General features: G+C 37.4%; 1 protein-coding gene across 13 annotated transcripts in view; it reads left to right on the forward strand.

Moving 5' to 3' along the window:
* Nucleotides 1-26,708, forward strand: part of THOC2 (THO complex subunit 2) — a 114,170-nt gene that overhangs the window by 32,358 nt on the left and 55,104 nt on the right. For all 13 annotated transcript variants that reach the window (XM_028122713.2, XM_028122705.2, XM_028122704.2 and 10 more), the window contains exons 8-12: nucleotides 9,769-9,935; nucleotides 20,957-21,049; nucleotides 23,887-24,042; nucleotides 24,636-24,808; nucleotides 26,050-26,245. In XM_028122713.2, coding sequence (XP_027978514.1) covers nucleotides 9,769-9,935; nucleotides 20,957-21,049; nucleotides 23,887-24,042; nucleotides 24,636-24,808; nucleotides 26,050-26,245 — 785 coding nt within the window. The remainder of the gene's footprint in view (nucleotides 1-9,768; nucleotides 9,936-20,956; nucleotides 21,050-23,886; nucleotides 24,043-24,635; nucleotides 24,809-26,049; nucleotides 26,246-26,708) is intronic.

The following is a 26,708-nucleotide window of genomic DNA, read 5'->3' on the forward strand; positions in this document are numbered from 1 at the left end:
TTTTGATAACTGCTTCAATTTCCTTGCTGGTTATGGGTCTTTTCAGGTTTTCTATTTCTTCCTGGTTCAGTTTTGGTAGTTTATACATCTCTAGGAATGCATCTATTTCTTCCAGATTGTCTAATTTGTTGGCATATGGCTGCTCATGATACGTTCTTATAATTATTTGTATTTCTTCTGTGTTGCTTGTGATTTCTCCTCTTTCATTCATGATTTTATTTATTTGGGTCCTTTCTCTTTTCTTTTTTATAAGTCTGGCCAGGGGTTTATCAGTCTTATTAATTCTTTCAAAGAGCCAGCTCCTAGTTTCATTAATCTGTTCTACTGTTTTTTTTTTTTTTTTTGGTTTCTATTTCATTGATTTCTGCTCTGCTCTATTATTTCTCTTTTCCTGCTGGGTGTTTGTATTCATTTCTGTTCTCTAGTATTTCTATCTTTTAATTTTTAAGTATTTCTCAGTAATTTATAATTATAGAGGGCAGAAAATAAGCAAATGTGAAAGTTTAATAAAATCTTTATTGAATTCTCGAAACATGGAAATGTTTAGGTCTTTTGAGCTTGATTTAAAAAATATCTTTACAAAGGACTTTGATACATACCTTATTTTATCTTTACAACAGCCTGTTAAAATAAGTGTGGCAGATGTTGTAAAAGATAGGGAAGTGTTATTCTCCCTACCTTTTTTTTTTTTTAAAGATTTTATTTGAGAGAGAGAATGAGAGAGAAAGCACATGATGGGGGGAGGGTCAGAGGGAGAAGCAGACTCCCTGCCGAGCAGGGAACCCTATGCGGGACTCGATCCAGGGACTCCAGGATTATGACCTGAGCCAAAGGCAGTCACTTAACCAACTGAGCCACCCAGGCACCCTATTCTCCCTACCTTTTAAGTAGAATTTCTTCAGCTTTATTCTTTTTATTTGCATTGAGCATTTGGAGGAAATAGTTGGCTTCTGTAGAAAGGAGGAATGAATGGTAGAAAAACAGGGTAATCCTGGTTTTTCAGAATGGAAAGAGTTTTTGCTGCTATTTGTTAGTTGTGCTATCTTAGGGAAGATTCCACAACACCTAGATGTCTTAGATTTTGAGACCTGTTGGAGAAGTCATGTTCCCTGCTTTACTGGTTATATTTTAGGGGGTGGTTATGCTCCACTTCTTAGTTTTTCTCCACTTTTGAAATTTGTGTATGACTAAGAAAGTGAGAGGAAGTGTCCCCCAATCTTCATTCCTTTCCTTCATTCTTACGTATAGGGATCCAGATAAAACTAGATTTACTACAGTTACCTTTGTTTTTAGTTTAGGCTTTTGGTGATCAGCAGGTGTAGCAGGTAAGGAGCTTTTACTTTAAATTTATCCTTTTTAAAAGTTTGTATTTAAATTGCAGTTAGTTAACATAGTGTAATATTAGTTTCAGATATACAATATAGTGGTTCAACACTTCCATGCCACACCCAGTGCTCACCACCACAAGTGCACTCCTTAATCCCCATCACCTGTTTCACCCCTCCCCCCACCTTTGAAGTGAGTCTAGTTCTGGCAGCTGATTTACTCTCTTTGCTACTTCCTCCTGTTGTTAATTTACCACCAAGACTGGTAGCCCATGGGCTCCAGGGCTCTTATCTTTGTGGCAGTGATCTATTTTTAAAAAAGCCTCCTGTAGGGTTTCCTTTCTATTCTTTTCAGGGTAGGCTCTACATTTTTCCTGCAGCATTTTGATCTAGCTTGAGATGCTCACTTGGCAATATTGCTTTCCTATAGGTTTGTCTTTCCTTATCATACTGCCATGTACTCTTTTAAGATGATACTTCTCACATAAAAATTTTTATGCTGGGGCGCCTGGGTGGCTCAGTTGGTTGAGCATCTGCCTTCGGCTCAGGTCATGATCTCCATTGGGTTCCTGCTCAGTGGGGAGTCTGCTTTCTCTCTCTCTCTCTCTCTCTCTCTCTCTCTCTCCCTCCCCCCCCCCTTCCCCCCTCCACTGCTCCTTCTCTCTCAAATAAATAAATAAAATCTTTAAAAAAAATAAAAATGTATGCTATGTAAGCTCCTCAGTTGTTTTTGTTTCTGTTTTATCTGTTGACATTTCTCATCTGTCCTTGTTTCTTCTAATTTTTGTCCTTGTGGGTTTATACCTTTTTAGTCCTTTGTTTTAGGAACATTTCAAAGAGGGATTTTCTTGAAGTTATGCTTTTATCTAATTGGGAAGATATACACTACTTTCTTATCTTGAATGTGGCTCTCCTATAGAACAGGTTATGTTACTGTCTCTGAAGAACAATGTGGTAGTTACAACTGCAAGCTCATGATATACATGGATATTCCATGAATATAAAGAATTTGATTTCTTGGGCTAAACCCCTATTCTGGTCTATCAAGTGGACTCCCAAGCCCATTAGGCCCGAAGCACTCACATGTAACCTCTTCAGTATGGCCTTCCCTGGCCATCCCCCTCAACACTCCATTTCATTCACTATGTTTTCTTCTGAGCACTTATCGCCATATAACATGAACTGCAATTTATTCTCTACCCACCCTGGAATGTAAGCTTCATGAAAATAGTGGTTTTTGTTTTGTTTAGTACCTCTAACTTCAGTGCCTGGTATGTAGGTGCCAAATAAATACTTGCTGAAAAATGAATGAAAATTCTCTCATTCTTTTAGAGTGTATAGTGATTCTTAGCCTCTGTCCCTTGACATGGAGGATTTTAGTAAGCTTATCTCCCTGACTCAAGTGTTTGTTTCTTTCTGGCTTGCTGAGTCTGTCCTCTCCCCCATTGTCTGAGAAAGGAATTTTTTATTGACATGAAAATTGAGGTTAAGACTCCAATTCCAATGAGTACTCTTTCAGTGTTAAAATTTATTGGATTTCCCCTCAATGCAAACTCCATGCAGGCCTTGTCTCATCTGGCCAGAGCAGTTCACTGACACAGCATCTTATTTTCATGTCATCTTTGGACGAGTTTCCCCTTGTTTATTCCCATCATTTTCTCTGTAGTAGCAGTCTGGACATAATACCTCCTACAAAGCTATCTCAGGCCTGATCTCCTTCACTAGCCATTGGCAGAACTGATACCTCCACCTAGTTTGGGAGGTATGCATTTAAATGCACTTACATCTCAGGGCACTTGGTCTGATCAGGAGAAATCGTTATTTATCATCCTTTAATTAAAAGCTAGTCATTTGCTCCCTAAAAGATTCTGGCACATCAAAATGTTTTTATCCTAAATATAACAAACAAGGTTTATATCTTGTTAGATAGGGACTGTTTACTGCATGAGTAAGCAAAGAAGGAGAATCATATGAGTCCGCATGGTGGTTGTGATCTCAAATCTGACAGTAAATTTGAAGAACTTATTAAATGGGAAAGGGTAGTGATTAGTAGGCTCTTTAGCTACTAAGTCATAGACCCCACTCAAATGAACCCTGCATCAAGATGGCAAAAGGCATTTAGAAATTCAAGGAAAGATATCAGAGATGGACACCTTTGATTATTGAGCTAAACTATAACTCTACTCTTCTGAGTGCCCTTCAAAAAAAGTAATAGGTATTCCTTTTCTTTCTTTTAAATTAGGAGTCAGCAGATTTTTTCTCTAAAGGGTGAGGTAGTAAATATTTGTTTGCTTTGTGGGCCATATGGTCTCTGTTGCAACTACTCAACTCTGCTGATGTAGTTTGAAAGTAGCCATAGATAATATGTAAATAAATGTGTTCTAGTACAACTTTATTTACAGAAACCGAATGGATTTGACCCACAGGCCACACTCTGCTGGTTTCTGCTCTAAATCAAAAGTTCTGGCTAAAAATGAGTCATGGAGCTAGCTAACCTGAGTTTAGTTTTAGGGAGTGGAAATGGTTCTTCCTGGTTTTGGGTTTAGTGGTCCAGGATCTTTTTGGTCTAGGCTCTAACCCTGTCCTCCTCACCCAGAACCAGAGCCCTCTTCACCAAACCTCAGGACCTTAATTTGTTGCCTGGTGTCCAAGGTTGTAGATTTGGCTGGGGGTGGGGAAAGGTAGAGTGAGAATCTCTGCACTTTCAGTCTCACAAGTTCTCTTGGTTGCTTGGCAAGTAACCTGAGAAACATTAAAAACAAAATAAGACCCCCAAGCCAAATGATTCTTGGGCATATTATGGGACATTTAACCATTTTTTTAAAAGATTTTATTTATTTATTTGTCAGAGAGTGAGCGAGCGAGAGAGAGTACAAGCAGGGGGAGCGGCAGGCAGAGGGAGAAGCAGGCTTCCTGCTGAGCAAGGTGCCCGATGTGGGACTTGATCCCAGGACCCTGGGATCATGACCTGAGCCAAAGACATACGCCCAACTGACTGAGCCACCCAGGCGCCCCCCCCCCCTTTTTAAAGATTTTATTTGATTTAACCATTTTGACTAAGTTACCTTGAGTATACTTAGTATTTTATTTTTGGACCAATCTGGATATAAGGGCCATTCAGCCTAGAAGCATCTTATCTTTGTGTCAGCTCTCTGCTATCTCTTGGAAAGGGAAGCCAGTTGACTGCCTCCTTTGCATTTTTGCTTTATTGAAGTTTCTTTATACTAGTTATGAAGATTTTTTCTGCTGTGAAAAAGATGACAGCAATTGGTGTTCTCATTATACTTTTATTTTGTTAGGTGCATTTCTCTGCATCTTGGTTCTCTGGTTCTTTCCTTGAGGTGCACAGTTTTTTTGCAAATACTGTTTCTTAGAAATAATCTAGCATAGGTTTTTATTAGCCTGTTTTAGGCCATTTGGACTGCTATAACAAGTTACCACACAAATGAATGAAGTTTATACTAGGGTTGGAGAAATGAACAATGCTGTGAGAAACCTCCAAGAACTCTTAGATAGTTCATCTTCATTGTGTGTGTTGATGGACACAGTTGGAAAATTGTGTAGGCTGATTAATGAGGATGTGAATGAACAGGTTATGCAGGTATTGGGACCTGAAGACCTCCAAAGCATTATCAACAAACTGGAATAACAGGAGGAATTTTTCCCAGCATTTCAGGCATTTACTAATGATCTACTTGAAATCTTAGAAATTGATGACTTGGATGCCATTGTACCTGCAGTAAAGAAATTAAAAGTACTTTCATACTATAACAAGTTACCACAGACTGGGTGGCTTATAAACAACAGAAATGTATCTCTCACAGTTCTGGAGTCTGGAAGTCCAAAGTCAGGGTGCCAACATGGTTGGGTTCTTGGTGAAAGCCTCCTGACTTCTTGCTGTATCCTCACATGGTGAAAGGGGCAGAGGAGCTCTCTTTTTTAAGGGCATTAAGCTCATTCGTGAGAGCTCTGCTCTTGTGACCTAATCACCTCTCAAAGGCCCCACCTCCTAAATACCATTATGTTGGGGATTAGAATTTCCATATAAGAATTTTTGGTGGGGGGGCACAAGCATTCAGATTACATCATAGCCTGTTTCTAAAGTAATTCTAGATGCCAGATTATGTCCTTTTGTTCAAAACATGGTTTTTCTCTGTCTCATAAGGTCCTTTCTGTCCAGAACATGACGATTGAAGCTATTCTGTTTTCTTGTCTGAATTGTGCAGGTTGGACATCTTTCCCAGTCATGTTTACAATATTACCTTGGGAATTTTTTTCCTGTTAGGAATCTCCATTTGGCATATTCCTCCAACAGCCATTGTCAGTTTAATCAATATTTTTTTTTGCCTCTAGTCACAATCACTTGCTCTAATAATGACTAGTGTCATCCTGTCTATCTTTGGGAAAACTTCAGTTACTTTTTCAGCTCATTTCTAAAAAGATGTCATCCAGAAGTTGTGAACTCTCTTTTAGGCATTTTATTAATCTCCCTATCACAGGCACCTGGCACATACCAGGTAGTTATTTAATGTTTATTTAAATGAAGGAATGCATCCATGGCCATTACAGCTCTACCACTTTTTTATTTTTCTACTTGTTCCCTCCAATATGGTTCCCTGTTTATTCCTCAGAAGACATAAAGGCATTCTGTGTGTGTATATATCCCTAATGTAGCTACACCAGCTATATAATGCCTAGGTGGGAAGCTAGGCTTATGATCTCTTTCAAGATCACATGACTGTGATGTTTGGGCTAGACAAAAGCCTTTCTAAGATGGTTGAGCACAAGAGTGCCTATGTTCTACCGACAGCTGCCATTAGAAAAAACATTATTTTGGACATTCCAAGCTTACTGATTGTTACTAGAGTCTTATTCTATATGAAATAGCTTAACTGTTACCTAGCAGATCTTTAAGGTTTTAAAAATCATTTTCTAAATCCACGGTTTGGTTACTTTTTCCATCTTATGGAGCAAAAGGTCATTCTAGTTGGTTGCACTAAACTTGAGACACTTAATAGAAAATTCATAAGCCAGTTTTTCTTTTGTGAAAGATGCAAAGGTTGATATCTGTTATAAATGAAGGTATATATCTTCTCTTTTAGATTACTGCCTTAAATTGCACCTAGAAAGAAACTGGTAGTTAGTTGACAGTACAGATCACTGATAGAATAGCCTTGATGCAGTAATACTGTTAAAAAAACATAATGAAGGTGGCTCACACTGTAGCACATTGAAAATACAAATTTTAGGGGCACCTGGGTGGCTCAGTTTGTTAAGCATCTGCCTTCGGCTTTGGTCATTATCCTGAAGTCCTGGCATTGAGCCCCACATCGGGGTCCCTGCTCAGCGGGGGAGTCTGCTTTTCCCTCTGCCCCTCACCCTGCTTGTGCTCGCTCTCTCTCACACTCTCTCTCCTAAATAAATAAAATCTTTAAAAAAAAAACCACAAAACTTTAAAGCAATGTGATTCATGAAGCACAGCATTCCCATGTAACATGTTCTAGTTGTAGCTTGATGGGTAATTATAAACCAGCAATTTTTTCAAAATTATATTTAATGTATCTTTTGTCATCTCTGGTAGAGTATTTTTATTTGGTGATTGGATTTTTATATTTAGTAAATTAGCAGTTATAAGGCTAGAGAATTTGCTAGGTCTTACTTTCACAGTCTTTACTGTCCGTGTTAGAACAGTTTGGAGGCATTTTTTTCAGTTTTATTGAGGCATACTTGACATAAATAAACTGCATATTTAAAGTGTACAGTTTGAGTTATAACATGTATGCATCTGTGAAAACATCACAGCAATCTTGATAATGCACATTTACCACTACCCCCTTCCCTCAAATTTCTTCGTGCCCCTTTGTGTTTCATCCTCCTTCCCTCTGTTTCCCCCTCTCCAGGTAACCACTGGTCTGTTTTCTGTCACTATAGATTAGTTTGCATTTTCGAGAATTTTTTTTTATAAGTGGAATCATATAGTGAGTATTCTTTTTTGGTCTGGCTTTTTTCATTCAGTATAATTATTTTGTGATTCATCCACGTTTTTGCTTGTATGATTATTTCTGAGTAGTAGTCTACTGTATATATGACAGTTATACTGTGCTACAGTTTGTCCATTTACATGCTGATAGACATTTGAGAGTGTACGATTATAAATAAAGCTGTTATAAGAAAATAAATAAAGCTGTTATCAAAGACATTTGTAGAAGTCTTTGTATGAACATAGACATTTATTTCTCTTGGGTAAATACTTAAGAATGTAATGGCTGGGTCATAGGGTAGTTATAAGTTTAATTTTTAAGGAAATTGCCAGTTTTACAAAGTAGTTGTGCCATTTTACATTTTATATTTCCATCAACAGCCTTTAAAAATTCCATTTGCTATTTTGGAGTGACTTTTACATTCATAGGCTACTTTTGGGGGGTATAGAGAGAGACAAAAATATTTAGAAGTTTTTTTCTCAGAACTTTAGGTAAATATTTCTTTGGAGAATTTATGAAAATCTGGAGCTCTTTTCAGTGAGACATAATCACGGTGTTAGTCTTTTTTCCCTTTAGTATGAGAAATAGAAGAAAATATTCTTTGGATTTCATAAAACGAGGAAAAATACTTTCTTTTTGGAGAGTTTGGTTTTCCAAGTGATTGCTAAGATACTGTGAATCAGATATTAGTTTTATAGCATTCAGTGTGACTAAGTGTGGAGTTAATAAAAGTAACTCTGGAAATCTCTTATAATAGGTTATATAAGAATTTTCTTTGAAAAATCTCTTAAGTCATCTATAAAATACAGTGTTCAGAACTAAGATTTCTAAGTTCAACATAGTTGTTTTTTCTTCCTCCAGCATTAGAAGAAATGAATATTTATTTATTTGCCCCAATGAAGTGGTTAGCTTGCATGGAGGTGCTATGTCTAATGAAAACTGTGTAATTTAAAATTCTAGAATTCCATTTAGTTTGATGTGCAAGGCATATGGGAATTGATATAAACTGAGGAAACAGCAGATTGATATTTCGTGCTCACTCTGGGTCATAAGCATATGTTTTATTGAGAGGAATGGTGGGTGGAACCTCCTGTATTGTTTAGATTTATTTCTTTCACTTTTTTTTTTTTTAAAGATTTCTATTTATTTGAGAGCATGAGCGAGAGAGAGCGCACGAGAGGGGGGAGGGTCAGAGGGAGATGTGCTGAGCAGGGAGCCCCGTGTGGGACTCCATCCTGGGACTCCAGGATCATGACCTGAGCTGAAAGCAGTCGCCCAACCAACTGAGCCACCCAGGCGCCCCTCTTTCACTTTTTTTGTTGTGTGCAAATTCTCATAAATTAAATGCACATATGATAGGACTGCACTATAATATATGGTAACAGGTGAAGCTGGATGCAAATGGAATTAATAATGTATTAAGAATAGGGTGGCTGATAGGAATGTCTACTAAATCTGTGTCCATTGGCCCTCTTTAGCTTTACCTCAAGAGATTAGCAAGGATAAGTAGCCATCGGCGCCTATTCAGTGCTGCTTTTCCTTTCTTTTCTGGCTCTGCCTAGATCGTTTTCCTCCTCTCTTTGCTTGTGTTATCTATGCTCTTTGGTTATGCCCCCAACTCCTTGGTGTTCTTTCATCTCTTCAGTATCAGTAATATACTTGTTTTCTCCTTAGAATGCTGCCAAAAACCATAGATATAAATCAGTGGTGTGGTTTATATTTTATAGTTTTGTTGTGTATGTAAGATAAACTAAGAAATTATTCTAAAAACTATGTTCTGCTTTTATGAACCTGAACTTTTAACTGTTTACCAACATTCCAAATGCTTCTTGAAATATTAAAGAAAACCCTTTAGTTGCCTAACTTGTAAATGCATTGTTTGATTGTTGTATTTTCCTGAGAATTAAAAATGTGGATCTCTTTAGCCTGAGTAATCAAGACCTGAGACAGTGTGGCACAGAAGGAAAGTTTACTTGTCTGTGTGTCGCAGGTCCTGGGCTCCAGCCCATTCTGTCATTAACCCACTTTGTAATTCTGGGCAAGTCATATTTCTCATCTGTAAAATATGGGGAGTAGACTTGATCATCTTGAAAATTATAAAGATTATCTCTGATGCAGGGGAAGCAAACTTGTAAAAGAAGTTGTTTTAAAGATTTTATTTATTCATTTGACAGAGAAAGAGACACAGCGAGAGAGGGAACATAAGCAGGGGGAGAGGGAGAGGGAGAAGCAGGCTCCCTGCTGAGCAGGGAGCCCAACGTGGGGCTTGATCCCAAGACTCTGGGATCATGACCTGAGCCGAAGGCAGACGCTTAACTGACTGAGCCATCCAGGCGCCCCAAAGAAGTTGTTTTTATAAACATTTTATCTTGTTATATAAGTTGTCCCTGAAAATTAATGGTTTAATTATTAGAAATGATGTATAATCACTTTTGAATTTGTGTGTATCTCATCTGTTGCAGGATGCTTTAATCTGGATCCCAATAGAGTTTTGGATGTCATTTTAGAAGTGTTTGAATGCAGGCCAGAACATGATGACTTCTTTATATCTTTATTAGAATCTTACATGAGTATGTGTGAACCGCAAACACTGTGTCATATTCTTGGGTTCAAATTCAAGTTTTACCAGGTAAAAAAAAATGTGTGTGTGTACACAGACATCGATAAATCTCATGGTTTTATATGTATAACTTAATTTGAATTTTATTTGTACATGATTGGTTTCAGCTTAGCCATTCTAGCAAAGCAGATAGATAAATGGATAGCAAACAATGCCCTATGAGAAGTACTATATTAGTAGTATGAATGGTGTGATGTGAAAGCCTAGAGCAAAGCATAATAGATTTTTGCCCTGGGAGAGATGGAATCAGAGAAGACTTTATAGATACAACTCTTTTTTAACCCAGTCCTTGAAGGATGAGTGGGAGTTTGTTGAGAGTTGTCTTTCGAAATAAACTGAGTGAAGACATGGCAGTATGAATGTATATAACCAATTGAAGAAATGGTACATAGTCTGATGTGTCTGGATTGTAAGATATAGGGAAAAGAAAGAACAGGAAGTGAAGTTGGAAAGGTAGGCATACTTTAGATTGTCAAAGGTACTGTGTTGAGTTAGAATTTTATTATATAGGCAATGACCATAGGAATTTTTTTTTGGACATGGATAAATTCTTGAGGCATATTTTACATTATTTTTCACTTAAATCACTATAATAATTAGCAAGTCTGCCTCTATTTCTCTTTCAGTCTGTCTTTCATATTATTACTACTGTTATATTCTAAAAGAGATCGAATTGACCACTGCTCAGAAACCTTTGCAGGATAAAATTCAAACTTCTAAACATGGCAGAAAAGGCTCTTCACAATCTAGCCCCATTCTTTCTTTCCAGCCTCATATTTAGTGGTTTCCCCCCCTCAAATCTAATATTCTAGTCCTATTAAATTACTAGCCATTTCCTGAATTTAGGTATAGACATTACTATATATAGACTTTTATTTATATGCAGTTCCTTATAACTAGAAAACTCTTCTTACTCAACCCTCTCACCCGTCTTTTCCTCATCTTGAGGACTCCTATTTATTCTTTAAGATCAAGTGCTACTTGCTCTGTAAAGTCTTGCTGGCACTTCACCCATGTGGAATTAGTTATTTCTTAATCTCTGTTCTCATAAAACTTGACACAGACTTCTAGCCCTTATCAGGTTATATTAGCATAAACTATATCTGTGTCCTTTGTCAGATTGTGAGCCATTTAGGGTGGGGTCTATATTTTAATAATTTCTCTGGATTAATTTACTGCTTAGCCTATAGTAAATGCTCACTAACTGTAAATGAGTGATCTATGTTTTTAGGAAGATAACTTTCATGATAGCATGGAGGATTTTAATGTAATAAGGCCTCTATTGTCCATCCTTTTGGTATAGCTTTCCTAATTTGTCTACCTGCCTGGGATACTTAGTCAAGAAATACTCATTTATGGAATGTTTATGATATGCTGTTGCTTTGCTAGGCACTGAGGATACTCTGGTAAAGAGGGTCTTTTCCTGTCCTCTGGAGCTCAAATTCAGGATAGTAAGATGGTTTCTTTTAGGATTCTCAAATGGTAACACCACCTACTTACTGCCTCTGCTTATCTTTTATTTTCCATGATCTGGGATGCTCCAGAAGAGAAATCAGATCAGAACTTAGAGCATTTTGATACCAAACAAGACACATGGCAGGGTTTTTAGGCAAGAGTACTTCATCTTTGTTCAAAAATTAGTGATGGCAACTTTCCCCATTCCTACCAGCAGCCAGGGAGTCCACTCTTAGTACAAGGAAGAGAAATTGAAGTATTTATCACAATTTAAGAGGTACCATGATTGCTTTGGGTTTGAGAACATGAAGCCAACTGCTAAAGTGACAGGGTAGCTGAAATTTAACTTGGGCTTAATTAATTAGAATATAGGTTACAGCTTTGGAGACTGTAGGTTTCAGAGCATATTACAGTGAATAATGATGACCTACTGCATAACATCAAGTATTATTAGTTGAATGTGAGGTTTAGAATTTAGAAATTTTTATATGAAAATATTCCTCATAATGGTAACACTTTTGAGCTGAATTAAAATATCCCTGGGGGGTTGACAGTGTTGGAATAATCTTTTTTTTAATTTTAATTTTTTTTAAAGATTTTTATTTATTTATTTGACAGAGAGAGACACAGCGAGAGAGGGAACACAAGCAGGGGGAGTGGGAGAGGGAGAAGCAGATTCCCCGCCGAGCAGGAAGCCTGATGCAGGGCTCGATCCCAGGACCCTGGGATCATGACCTGAGCCGAATGCAGACGCTTAACGACTGAGCCACCCAGGCGCTCCATGGAATAATCTTTTTTTTTAAATAGATGATGGGCCTTTTCCTTATATAAGAAATACCCAGCAAGGAACATTTGATTTAGAAATAACCTATTATTGGAAAGAGTAACCCTTATATTGCTCTGTGTAACACCATTCCTTTGTTTCTATTGCCTGAGCTATCTTGTACAAATCTGCAGTCTTAAGGACCACTGAGGGTAGAGGAAAAAATGTCAAAGATTTTTGATAATTTGTGGTCTGAGAGGTAAAAGAAGGACAACCATGAAAATGAAGAGGTGCTTAGGGCACGTAAGCCTGGGAATTGGCTCCTAGGCATACATGGTCACCCTTATGTATTGGTCCCTTGCCTTACTCCACCCTTCCCTCTTCTTATCATTATCTGAAAATGTTCATTCCCCTTGCCCACAACCCATGTTTTCACCAGTTGGGAATTATTTGGATGAACAGGCTTCTTTTTTTTTTTCCCCCTTAGTGCTAGGACTTCTAGACAAAGCTGATTATTTATGCCATGAAGTCAGTGAGAGTGATTTTATCCTAGTTTCAACCTGGGATCAGCTATACTGGATGTTTTGACTTGGAAGGGTGGCAGGGGATGTAAGCAGTTTGAGAGCACACTTTGGAAAATTTGGCGGGCACATCTGCTTGATTCTCCTAATAGGGATGGCTATGATAGAGGGCTTAGGGACAGCATGAGGATTAGCACAAAGGACAGAAAGAAAGGAGTACTAGAAAGTGTGAGGGAACCAAAAGATAAACTTTGCTGGAGTTGTCTTGCCACAGGAAAGAGGAAGGAGATGATGACTCTCACCCATATCACAGCCCCTTAATTTCTGGATTCAGAACACAACAATAGTAGTAATAGTGGTATCATGGCTGGGCATTATTATAACTTAAATTCACTCACTTAAGAGATATTGATCGGGGGCACCTGGGTGGCTCAGTCAGTTAAATGTCCAACTCTTGATCTCAGCTCAGGTCTTGATCTCAGGGTCATGAGTTCAAGCCCTGCATTGTGCTCCACACGGGGCATGGAGCCTGCTTAAAAAAAAAATATCAGTGGGGCACCTGGCTGGTCCGGTCGGTGGAGCACAAGACTCTTGATTTCGAGGTTGTGAGTTTGAGCCCTACATTGGGTATAGAGATTATTTAAAAAAAATTTTTTTTGGGGGGGGAAGTATTGATTGAGCACTTCCTATGTGCCAGGTAGTGTTCTAGGTGCTGGGGCTACATCTGTAAACAAATAGAAATTCTTGCCTTCATGATGCTTATATTTGAGGTAAATTATATGGTATGTTAGAAGGTGATCAGTGAGATGGGGCAATAAAAGTGTAGAGCAGGGTAAGGAACAGTGGGAGTGGTGGAGTGCTAGGTTGCAATTTTACATAGACTAGTGAGAGTATACATCACTGAAAAGATAGATATAAGCAATGAAATGAAGGATGTGAGGTTTAAACTGTGCAGATATCTGGGGAAGAGGCTCTAGGCAAAGGCCTTAAGGTGTGAGCATGCCTGATGTGTTGGAGAACAACAAGGAGACCAGCGTGGCTGGATCAGACTGATCGGGAGAGTGGTAAGAGATGAGGTCAGAGCTGAGAGATCACATCACATAGAGCTAGTGCTGCAAGATTTTTGGCTTTGATACTGGGTGAAGCTATTGGAGGATTTTGAGTAGGAGAGTGATGTGATCGGACTTAGTTCTTTCATTTTGTTTCTCTTTTATGTTTTCACTTTATTACGAACATTTTCAAACATACAGAAAAGAGTGGATAGTGTAATCCCATCACCTAGAAGTAAATTTATTAACATGTTGGTATACTTGTTTTGGAAATATTAATTTATATTACAGATATCATGAATGTTTACTCCTAAATACGCTAATTTGTACTTTTTAAAAGTAAGGACTTTTCCTATACAACCATGATACCAATTTCATTCTTACTAGGTTGCTATTATATAATAAACTCCAACCATATTCAGATTTCCCAAATTGTCTCCCAAGTACATTTTATAACTGTTTTGTTCAAACAATGATCCAGTCAGAGGCCATGTGTTTTATTTGTTAGGGTTCTTCAGTCTCTTAATTTAGAATAATGTCCCCTCTCATTCCTTAATGGCATCGACTTGTTGAAGACACCATTACCATAGAAGACTGCATTATTCTTCCAAGCATTAGATTTATCTGATTGCTTTTTCATGGTTGGTTAAATTTGTTCTTTGTCCCCCGTCTGTCTTATGTACTTAGAGTTAGGTCTCAGAGCTTGACTATGTTCAGGTAAAATATTTAATTGCAAAAGACTTCACAGATTGTGCTTTATGTTTCATGTCACGTAACATCTCATGCCTGTCTGACTTTTAATGTTCCAGTAAGTTGATGACAGTCTAATCCCTCCATTCAACAATGACATTTCCCCCCATTTTAATAGGAAGTTATCTGTATGTTGATACTTTGACACCTTGTGAATATCCAGTTTTTCATTAACCTTACATTAAGTGGCTTAGAATACATGAATGATCCTTGCCTGAGTCAGTTATTTCCTTAGGTGTTCCAAATTGTTGATTTACTGATGTTATCATGCTTTCCACATTTATTAGCTATCATTTCTCTGTAAAGAAGAGTTGTCCCTTATTAACTTGGGTTGCTTGGTTACATTGAAATGCAGTTCCTACTGGAAAGGCAGGATGAATGCTTCATTCCCCATCCCCCCCTTAATTACTAGCTATCATAGTAAAGGTGACATGAGCAGTATGTTTGTATGTGAGAGAGAGATAAGAGACACAGAAGACATTGTGTACGTGTGTATTTTGACTTAGGTTATCAAAGAATTGATATTGTTAAGGTAGCAGTGGAAGTTGATGAGCTTCTGAGTATATTTTGAAGGTGGAGCCAATAGTATTCGTTGATTGATTAGATACAGAATGTGAGAGAGTAGAGTTAGGGCTATTTCTAACCTTTTTTTTGGACTGAGCAGCAAAAAGGATGGTGTTATTAGCTGAGATAGAGTAAATTTCAGGTGGAATGGGTTTGGGGTACTGGGGGTAGAAATCAGGAATTTCAGTTTTGTGTATGTTAAGTTTGAGATGTCTTAGATAACCAAGTGTTGAGTAAATAACTGGATGTATAGATCTGATAATCAGAAAGGACTGAGTTAGAAATAGAAATACAGATGTCAGAAACATGTAGGTGGTATTTAAAGTTGTGATACTAAATGAAATCACCAAGAGTTGGATATAGAGAGACAAGAGAAGAGAACCAAGGGCTGAGCCTTGGCACTCCAATGTTAAAGGGCCTGGAGAAGAGGAGGAATTAGCAAATGAGATACAGAAGTAATGTATAAGGTAAGAAGAAAAAAAAAGAGAATATAGCATTTTGGAAGCTAAATGGAAGAAAGAATGATGAACTTTGTTAAATGCCTCTGATAGGTCATTTAAGATGAGAACTAAAATTTGGTCATTGGATTTATCATCAGGGAGGGCAAAACTAGCCATTTTGGTAAAGTTGGGGTGGTGTTAAGAGAACGGGGAGAGTAGGTGGGAGATAGAGTAGACAACTCTAAAGCAGTTGTTACAAAGAGGCACAAAGGTAGCTGGCAGGGGAAGTGAGCTCAAGAGAGATTATTTTTTGAAGAGGGAGAGAGAGAACATATCTTTATGCTCATGGGAATGATTGAGTAGAAAGGAAGAAAACTGGTGATGTAGGAGGGAGTTATTGGAGTAATGTTCTTGGATAGAGAGAATGGAGTTTATGGCATAAGTAGATTGATTGACTTTAAATGGGAGCATAGAGAGTTCATCTAGAATAATAGTTGGAAAGGTAGCAGCATATGTAGGTACAGCTGTTGGTAGGTGGATGGATGTGATGGTGAGAGTTTGTAGAAATTTTGATTGCTCCAGTTTTCTTGCCAAAATAGAAAATAAGGTCATCAGCTGAGAGAGGAAGAGGTATTGGAGGTTAGGAGAGGTTAGTAAAGAAGGTAGGAAATAGTTATATAGGAGAGTGGGAGAGTGAATGAATGAGAGAAATAGAGTATGTCCAGCAGGATTAAGGATCCATTTGAGGGTAGATATGTGAAATCGACATTTTGGAGGGTTTGTAGGTATTGGTAATACTAAAGTTTAGGATATGGAGTGAATGGCTCAAATAGGATAGAGGAGAAGATCTTTGGAAGAGAGGAGTTCCAGGAGCCAAGAGGTTAGCATGATGGAAGTATCACTTACATATATATGAAAATCTCCAACAATTAAAAAAAGATAGAGTTGGATGGAATGACAGTGAATCAGAAGCTATAAGATCATTGCTAAATGAAGGGCAGTGACCCAGGAGTCCATAGGTGGCAACACTAGGACATGACTGAAAATGGCAGAGTAGGGAACTCCAGAGCTCTATACCTCCATAAAAGCAACTAATGAACTGGCAAAAACTGTCAATCAACTTTTACAGAATTCTGGAATTTAGTAAAAAACTTACAACAGTCAGGGAAAGGCTGGGTGAAGGAAGAAGCTGCTGCTTTGGGGAAGAGAGCACTGTGATGTTATAAATTGCCTCACACGCAGATCGATGATGGCCATGAAGATAGAAGTCTGCACTCCTAGTGTAGATTGCTAATGCCAGAGGACATAAAGAATTGTGGGTTGCGATCTCTCTGTTCCCTGAAGGACTTGTGCAAGAGCCTGTTTTTGTTTTGCCTGATTAGGAGCATCTCCAGAGCTGGGGTGGCTTTTGCCAAAAGGATTCTAAGGCACAACTACTGGCTTTAGCAGCTTGGAGTGAGAGGCAACAGTTAGACGAGCAATAGAGAGACTGAAAGCCTGGGAAAAAAGAAGGTTGATAAGGAGATAATACGGGGGAATAGCATGTACGAGGGAATTGGAACAAAAGGCCGTGCTTATGCCCAGAACTGGATACCTACTCAGAAAAGGACTGAGAAGATCCTAGGCTTTTTCCTCTGGCTGGCCTTCAGGCTCTGCACAAGCAAGAAGTGAAGACTTAAGACAGAATTGTAAATGACCTGGCCAAGTGTTGAAGCATGCCCAAACACAGAGCTAGTATGGAAAGACTGGGAGAGTGTTTTTTTTTTCTCTTTTTTTTTTTTCTGGCTTCAGGCCTTTAAGAAACCTCAAAACATTAGCTGACCACTCCGCTAACAGAACACAGATTTCAGTGACCGCACAGGACAATAATATAGACTTCACAAAAATGTCACTAAACAAGCAAACAGCAGTAACCCACAATAAGCATCAACAAACCCCAAAGATGGGGCAGAATTTGATTTTCAGAGTTGCCACATAATATTCAAAGTATCCAGTTTTCAACAAGAGATAATGAGGTATGCAATGAAACATAGTATGGCTCATTCACAAGAAAATAGAAACTATCCCTGAGCAAACCCAGGTGATGGACTTATTAGATAATTTAAATCACCAGTCCTAAATATGCTTATGATCTATATAGGAAACCATGGGCAGAGAGCTAAAGGAGGTCAGGCAGAATATCAAAAAAGGAATAGAAATTATGAACAAAGGAACCAAACATTCTGGAGTCAAAAAGTATGATAACTGAAATGAAAAATTCACTAGAGGGTTATAACAGATTTGAGAAGGCTGAAGAAACAGCCAACTTGATGAGCCAATTGAGGTTATCCAGTATGAGGAGCAGAAAGAGAAAAGAATGAAGAAAAATGAACAGAGTCTAAGAGACTATAGGACACCATCCAAAATCAATATGTACATTAGACTCCCAGAAGCAGAGGAGAGAGAGAAAGGGATAGGAAGTAATGTTTGAAAAAAAATAATGGTTGAAAACTTCCCAAATATGATGAAAGATGTGAATCTACACATCTAAGAAGCTCCACAAACACTTAAGTGGATAAACTCAGAGCCACACCAAAACACATTATACTCAGATTGTTGAAAGACAAAGAATTTTGAAAGCAGCAAAACCGATGTGACTCATTGCATACAAAAGATCCTCAAGATTAACAGGTGATTTCTCTTCAGAAGGCAGTAGGATGGCATGAAGTGTTGAAAGAACAAAACTGTCAAAGAATTCTGTAGTAAAACTATCCTTCAAAAATGGTAGTTTATGACATTCCAAGATAAACAAAAGTTGGGGGAATTTGTTGCTAGTAGACCTTAGAAGAAATGCTGAAGAGAGTCCTTTGGGCTGAAATGAAAGGACACTAGACAATAACTTGAAGCTGTATGAAGAAATAAAGAAGTAACAGGTAAAGGTAACTATATAGGTAAATATAAAAGCCAACATTACTGTATTTTTTTGGTTTGTAGTTCCTTTTTTCTTACAAGATTTAAAAGACAAAGTAATAAAACAATAATTATAAATCTAATTGGCAAACAGTATAACAATATAAAAGGGGGAGGGATTGAGGTGTATAGGTACAGAGTTTTTGTATACTATTGAAGCTAAATTGGTATTAGTTCAAACTAGATTATTATGTTTAAAATATCACTTGCAATACCCAGGGTAACCACTAGGAAAATAACTAAAAAAATAGAAAAGGAAAGAAGGGAATCAAAAGGGCACACACAAAAAAATCAAACACAAAAGAAGGCACTAATGGAAGGAATGAGGAACAATAACAACAAAAATATATATATATTAGACCTGTAGAAAACAAATAGAAAAATGGCAGAAGTCCTTCCTTGTCAGTTATTACTTTAAATGTAAATGGATTAAAATTTGTAATCAAAAGGCAGTTTGGCAGAATGTATAAAACATGATTCAACTATATGCTGTCTATAAGCAACTCACTTTTAGATCCAAAGATAGAAGTATGTTCAAAATGGAAAATCCTAGGCAAATAGTATCCATGAGAGAGCTGGGGTGGCTATTCTAATATCAGACAAAATAGACTTTAAGACAAAAAATTTTTACAATAGACAGCAAAGGACATTATATATTGATAAAAGGGTCAACCCATGAAGAAAATAAAACAGTTATAAACACATTTGCACCAAACAGAGCCTCAAAATATATGAAGCATACATTAACAGGATTGCAAGGAGAAATAGTTCTGCAATAATTGTTGGACATTTCCATACCCCACTCTCATTAATGGATAGAACAACTAGACAAAAGGAAATAGAGGACTTGAACAGCCACTATAAACCAATTAGACTTAACAGACATACATATAACAGTACCTAGCTAGCAACAGTAGATTACGTATTCTTCTCAAGTGTGCATGGGACGTTCTCCAGGATAGACCCTATCTTTGACCACAAAGTATGTCTCAATAAATTTATAACATTGAAATCCTACAAAATATTTTCTTTGACCACAATGGAATGAAACTAGATCACAGCAATAGTGAGGGATAGTGAGCGATTGGAAATTCAAAGCTGGGTGGGCTTTAGGGGAGGGTAGAGGGAGAATAGTCTGAAAACAACTATAAAAAGCAAAGATGACTCATAACCCACCTCCAGGCCGAGTAGTGTGAGGGGTCTGGGGAAAAGAGCCACCACTTGACTGGGTTACAGTGAGAGTGGTATTCCTAGGGAGTCTTAGGCTCTGCTTGAGCAAGAAAGTGAAGGGAACAGTTAGAGGAGAAGTTCAGGATATATAGGGGGTTTTGCTGAGGATGGGATTATGAATTCCAGAGGAGTCCATGGAACTTTTTCAAGAATGCAGAAAGGTGGTTTAGGACAGAACAGGGATTGTACAGAGCAATATGAAGATCAGAGTATGGGAGTTTATGTTTGGCCTGGGAGTCAAGGGCTTCTTGTGGTGGACTCATTGTAACAGAGATAATGGGAATAATGAGTGTGTGCCTGGTGGATTCAAGTCAGATAATAAGCTTTTGTGGGTTTGCTCTGAGACCTTGACCATCATTTGTTTTTATAGGAAAATGTTTTGATACTAAATAACCATTTATATACATTTAGAATTAAACTATTGTGAAGTGGAAGACTTACCTGTCTTAAGAAATACAGTGAACAGTGCCTTCTTTATAGGATATCCATTAGTTTGGTTAGCCTCCGTGTTATATCCATAACACCTATTACAATTGTGGGGAACCTTACAAAGATCCTGTTTACAGTGTTGAGTAGGAACGGAACATAATGTATTGTCACTGTTTGCTTTTTATTCGCATTTGGCCATTTAGTAATTGCCAGTTGTCATGACTTCAGTCTTCCATTCAGCTGATCCCAAACAGTTTAAAAATTAGAGGAAAAGTCTTCTTGATTCAAAGATCCTTCTGTTTCTGTGACAGTTCCCTGGAATCGGCCATTCTGTATTTTAAAATGTTGATTTATCCATGTGTAATATGGATAGACACCCGTTTTAAAGGGGGAAATCAGTTGACAAGCAGATATATTTAGCACAAAACCCAAGAAGTAAAAGAATAGGGAGAAAAGTATAAAGTAGACACAGATAGTTCAGCACTTCCAAATTTGTCACTCTTGTCTGTCTGCATCTCCACTGAGAACTACTTGAAAAAGCAAGTTAAGAAAACACACATACAAACAAAACCCAAAACTAAGTATTATGCAGTATAAAATCTCACTAACTCTATTTGATTTTCAGATTTTGTTGAAATACTAGCATGCACTGTAAAATGTGTCCATTTTTGAAACCTTTGTGTTCATCAGAATATGTTCCAGTGTGAAAAGGGATGTTGACCTAATTATCTTTGTCCTCAGTTCAGATGTCATGTATGATCAGGAAGAGCAGTGAAGCTTATTGTTGATCTAGTTATTAGATTCTTGATTATTGGTAGGTAAAGGATATGATTTTAGTTTTACTTTATGCACTAAATAGAAACTTTTTTTGTTTTTCAAGGAACCAAATGGAGAGACTCCTTCATCTTTATACAGAGTTGCAGCAGTACTTCTACAGTTTAATCTTATTGATTTAGATGATCTTTATGTACATGTAAGTCAAGTGGGCTGCTAAGAATATTTGGTTGTCCATCCCAGGGGTGGGAAGAGGAGTAGGCAGCCATATAGCACTTCAAGGTTGGTCAGGCTCTCAAGTTTTAATTTTTGAAGCCCTAATGCATTATTGCTTTGTGTTTACTTTATGAAGTGAATGAATTTAATTCTTTGACAAACTATGGAAATTAAATACCCTCCACCACTCTACAGAGTTTGAGGTTGGATATGAAGTTAAAGTTCTTAATTGTCAGCAAGGTATATCTCATGGGGAGAGAGGCCAAGTTCTAACCAATGTGGTTTTAGACTTCTGTGTTATATGCAAATTATCAGAAATATGGGATTACCTAGATACTTTTTCCTTCTCCCCAAAATGTTAATTTTAGGCATTCAAGATGAATGGGGCAAGTCTGTATATTTTTTAATGGCTTTTCTTGTGTTTTTACTGGGTAGTAAATGACTAGTATTATGCTTTTATTGCTGGATCCAGGATCTAGAAGAGTGTATATGTGATTGTGATTGATGACCTCCAGTTTAGCAACAGTTTAGCCTGTCAGTTTGAAAAAACTAGGTTTGTAGTATAGAAATTCCTGTTTTATTTGATTGTACATTTGGACATCTATGGACTTAAACCTGTCCAAAGCTGATATCATCTTCATTGTCTTTGAAATCACTTTTTCTCTCATATACTATGGTTACAGAGTTGAATAAAACTTAGTCTCTACCTTGGAAGCAGTCATAGTTTAGCAATGGAGAAAACATTTTGCATTATATAGTAACTGCTCTATTGGAGGTATTCACAAAGTGCTGTGGGGGCTCAGAATAGATAGTGACCATGTTTGTCTGGGGGGGATTTTGGAAGGCTTTTTCAAACTAGTGGTGTTGAACTGAGATGTTGGTAGATGAGATGGTAATGGCCTGGCTTTAAAGGTGGGAAGTTTTGTAGGTAGAATTAACTGAGTATAAAGGCAAAAGGATTGGAGGGGCTTCATTATCGCCTTAGGGGAACATCAGGAAGCTCAGAGTGGTTGGAGCCTAGGCTAGTATGTGGGGTGATGAAGATGGAGAAGTAGATTGGGGCTAAACATTGCAGGGCCTTAAGTGCCATAGTAAGGAGTTTGAATTTTTTCTTGTTGGGAGTAGAGAGCCATTCAAGATTTAAAGTAGAAAAGTGATGTTACAAACTGAGAACATGGAAAATTGGTCAGAAAAAGGGGAATTCAAAGACAGGTATGAGTTTATAGGTAAGTATTAGACTGGTGGGACAAATGGAAAGATGATAGATCATGATAGATTTATTACTGAAATGTTTGAGTTTAACAATAAATGCAAGTGGCCTAAGTGTTCCTGTTAAGTTGTCAGAGATTTTCAGATGGGATTAAAAACCAGTTTATTGTTTATTTTTCACATGAGACTTCCAAAACCTAAGGACAAAGGAAGATTGAAAGTAAATGGGTGGGAAAAATATACCAGGGAAATTATTATTGTTAGACAAAATGGACTTTTTGGCAAAAAATGATAGTAACTTCATAGTAAATAAAGTTGTGTTCACAGGAAGATGAAACATTTGTAACTTTATATGCACTTAATTACGTATTCTCAAAATACACAAAACTAGAATTGAGAGGAACTATAAAAGAAACATACAGGGGTGCCTGGCTGGCCCAGTTGGTAGAGTGTGCGACTCTTGATCTCCAGGATGTGAGTTTGAGCCCCATGTTGGGTGAAGAGATTACTTAAAATAATTAAAAAAATAAGAAACTTATAGTTTATTCATTATAATGGGAGATTTTTTAGAGGCAGTTGCATTAATCTAGGTAAAAGATGAGGACCTTTGGCAGGTAAATAGGTAAAGCAATAAAAAATGGGTTTGCTGGCCAGTGGAGAGCAGGAAGAATGAGAAAAAGTCTTGCTTACTCCTTGCCATCAGTCCCTAGTGACTTTTCTTCTGCCTCCATTTTTGACTAATGGGATGAAGCGTACAATACGTTTAATATTTTACTATGTTTCATTTTATTGTTTAGTGATTATTTACTTTGCATTAAACTTAGTTACTGAAGTAGATTATGTATTTCTGGGGGCAGGAACACTTCTTTCATAGCCTACCATAGTGCCTAGCAGAAACTACATGGTTTGTTGGCTGTATTTTTCCTTGTGTCTGGGTTTTTTTTAATTTATTTTATGAAATATTTACATTAACCTTCTACTCATACAAGATGGCTGTACTGGAGATATTTGGTCCTTTTTCATAATGGAAGATTGACTATACACGTATTACTTTCCCTTTTGTAATAAGCTAGAAACTAGTTTGTGACTAAAGTCATCAAATAGGTATTAGAAGATGAAAAGTGAGAGTTGCTCATAATTTTTCTACTTGAGATTTTTCATCTAGAGGAATTAAATTTACCCCTTCATGTAATTTAGTAGCTCATGTCTCCCAAATTGGATCCATATGCAGTACTTTATTTAACTTGGAATTTGACCTTTAAAGGGGAAATCTGTGATATTTTTAATGGAACAGTTGTACATTTTCTTGGGTAATCTAATAAATTCAATGGTAAGCATCACTGTTGTAGTATTGTATTAATGTAGGACCTCTAACAGAAAGAAGACATGGAACTTTGAACTGCTATCTGATTTTAAAAGGTGTACAAATTTCAGATACGTAACCCTGTTAGATTGTAAGAAAATAATGGAGAGAAACTTACTTTGAAGGCACATCATGGTCGTTAATAGGCTAGACCTTATTTACAATTTTATCAATTCAGAGTAGTGTTTGCTTTTTATATGTGCAAATAGTATTAGCTGTTTTATGAAACTTTAATGAACCATTTTTAGCTTCTTCCAGCTGATAATTGCATTATGGATGAACACAAACGAGAAATTGTGGAAGCTAAGCAAATTGTTAGAAAACTTACGATGGTTGTATTGTCTTCTGAAAAAATTGATGAGCGAGAGAAAGAAAAGGAAAAAGAAGAGGAGAAAGTAGAGAAGGTATATATATATGGTTCCTTTTTGTAAAATTAACATTGTCTTCTGGATTTAGAATTAGGAAATTTAACTTGTAATAGTTAATCAGCTTATGGGAGAATAACTTATTAATTTTGATTGTGGTGAAATCTGGTTTTTGGAATACCGATTTTCAAAGATGGTTTTGTTTTTAATCTGATTGGCACCTTCCCAAAAGAGGCTGCCATGTTTTTTTCTTACATAAATTTCAGAATGTACCCTAAGTGAAATATATTTGGGCTCTGTGTATTAATGTCTCTCAAGTCCTAAGGGGATTCTCAAAGATGAATGAATTCTAGTTCCCTATGGCACAGTAAGACATTAAATAGAACTTAATTTAATTCCAGATCTATAAACTGTCATGCTGTGTCTGCTAAATGAAAGAGCATATCCTGTTGTTTTTTTCAGTAGCTAAAAAACTTGATTGTACTTTCAGGGAAATATTGCATTTCCCATGAGTGGCAGCTGTTGACATACATTATTATGGTTATTGAGCTCAATTTTTTTTAAATGAAAAAATACTGAGATTTATTGGTGTCTATATTCTGAGTATCTTTGCTGTAATTGTTCATTTTTAGCCACCTGACAACCAAAAACTTGGTTTGTTGGAAGCCTTGTTAAAGATTGGTGATTGGCAGCATGCACAGAACATTATGGATCAGATGCCTCCATACTATGCAGCTTCACATAAGCTAATAGCCCTTGCAATTTGCAAGCTCATTCACATAACTATTGAGCCTCTCTACCGAAGGTATGTTACAGTATGCTTTTCTAATCATTGAGGTAGAAATAGCTTAGGACTACAGTAAAAAATCTACATATTTATCTTGTCTTCTCCCACCAAGCAAATATTTTAGTATGTTTTATTAGAAGATAAGAACTATTCACAGAGTGTATCAGTTTTATATGTATTAATCAGTGACTTGTCTCCTAACGTCTAGACCAGGTGATGCAGAAGGTGTGCTGCAGCGTAGTTGGAAAACTAGGTTAGACATCTAGGTTGGGTTTGCTCCACAGAGAGTGAAAACTCCATTCTTCTGTTTTTGACTTTTCCTCCTCTCTTGGTGGGGGGCAGAGAATTCCTCAGGTTTTTACTTAGTGTAAATTTCCTCTGTCCCGGGTTGAGTGGCTCTGAGTGAGGACATTGCCTCTCTGCTTGCCTTATCTCTTCTGGCGTATAGGCTGCTGTTCTGGAAATTGCTAGTGCAGCCTTTCTCATCACCCCTAGATACTGTGTCGACCAGTCCTCTAGCCCTCAGCCTACTTGCAGGATACTTAGGAGCAGTATTGGCAGCAGCTCTGGCTTCAGCCCCACAGATCAGAGCCTGCCTCAAAAGCCCCAGCCTTGTGACTCGTGCATAGCTGCTGGCTGCTGCCTTTAGTGCCACCTGGGCTGTGGACCATGAAGGCTTCTTCTCAAAGAGTGACCCCTGTGACTCCACAGCGGGACACCTGCTCAGCAGGTGAGAACTCTGGGCATGCTGTCCTTTTTAGTGTGACACCCTCTTTCATTATGCTGCTCACCTTCCCTACCACCACCTACCTCATACTCAGTCTAGGTAGTGGAACCCACATTGAGAAGTGTTTATTGACTTGAATCTCTGTTGTTATATCCATATTTTTGTTTCATCTTCCAGTGTCTCTGAGGTCCATCCCTTGTTCCCCATTCCCATATCCAAATTCCTGATACCGGCCAAGTTTAACTAAAACCAAATTCATACAGTGTATGTTAAATGTTACTTGAAATATGCGTTTCTCTGATTTCCTTATGCAATTAATTTGAAACATTCTCTGAACTCTGATTGTTTCCAAATGAGTATTTTTTGTCTTTTTCTACCAGCTAAATTATCTGGTATTAATTAATAAAGTTAGGCACAAGTGAAACATAGAAATCAAATTTGAGCAAGAAAAGCTTTACTTATTGATTAATATGACTGTGTTAACTTAAAATGGGGTATTGTATAGTATACATATAAATTTTGCTTTTTATAGAGTTGGCGTTCCTAAAGGTGCTAAAGGTTCACCTGTTAATGCTTTGCAAAATAAGAGGGCACCAAAACAAGCAGAGAGCTTTGAAGATTTGAGGAGAGATGTCTTCAATATGTTCTGTTACCTTGGTCCTCACCTTTCGCATGATCCCATTTTATTTGCAAAAGTGGTGCGCATAGGCAAATCATTTATGAAAGAGGTTAGTAAGATTTTTTTTTTCCTTCTAAGCAGAAAACTAAATTTTGGAATGAAAATGTTCTATGTATATTTGTCTTATGCATATCTCTAGAAATAAAAAGAAAAGTGAACTTAATTTAAGAAAAGGTTATGTTGAGTAAGGTTTGGGGAAAGTCCATTGTGTCCTAACCACATATATGTGTGTGTGCGCGTGACACACACACACACACACACACACACACACACACACACACACACTTAGGTAGAAAATTAGTCAAGTCCCATAGGAAATTAGTCAAGTCCCCATAGGAAAATGTACTTTGGACAAGTGGTTGCTTTTTGAATCCCTTTATAATTTTAGTGATCAACTCAGCTTTCTTTCCCCCTTACTTTTCTTCTACTCCGTTATTTTCTTGGTTGCAATTTTGAATCATTGTGATTATTTGTATGAAGTCAGACTGTTGAGGATGCATTCTTTGCTAGTA

The sequence above is a fragment of the Eumetopias jubatus genome, unplaced genomic scaffold, assembly GCF_037043125.1.
Source record: "Eumetopias jubatus isolate StellerSeaLion01/CBP00866 unplaced genomic scaffold, mEumJub1_p1.0 scaffold_11, whole genome shotgun sequence".
In the NCBI taxonomy this organism is placed as follows: domain Eukaryota; kingdom Metazoa; phylum Chordata; class Mammalia; order Carnivora; family Otariidae; genus Eumetopias; species Eumetopias jubatus.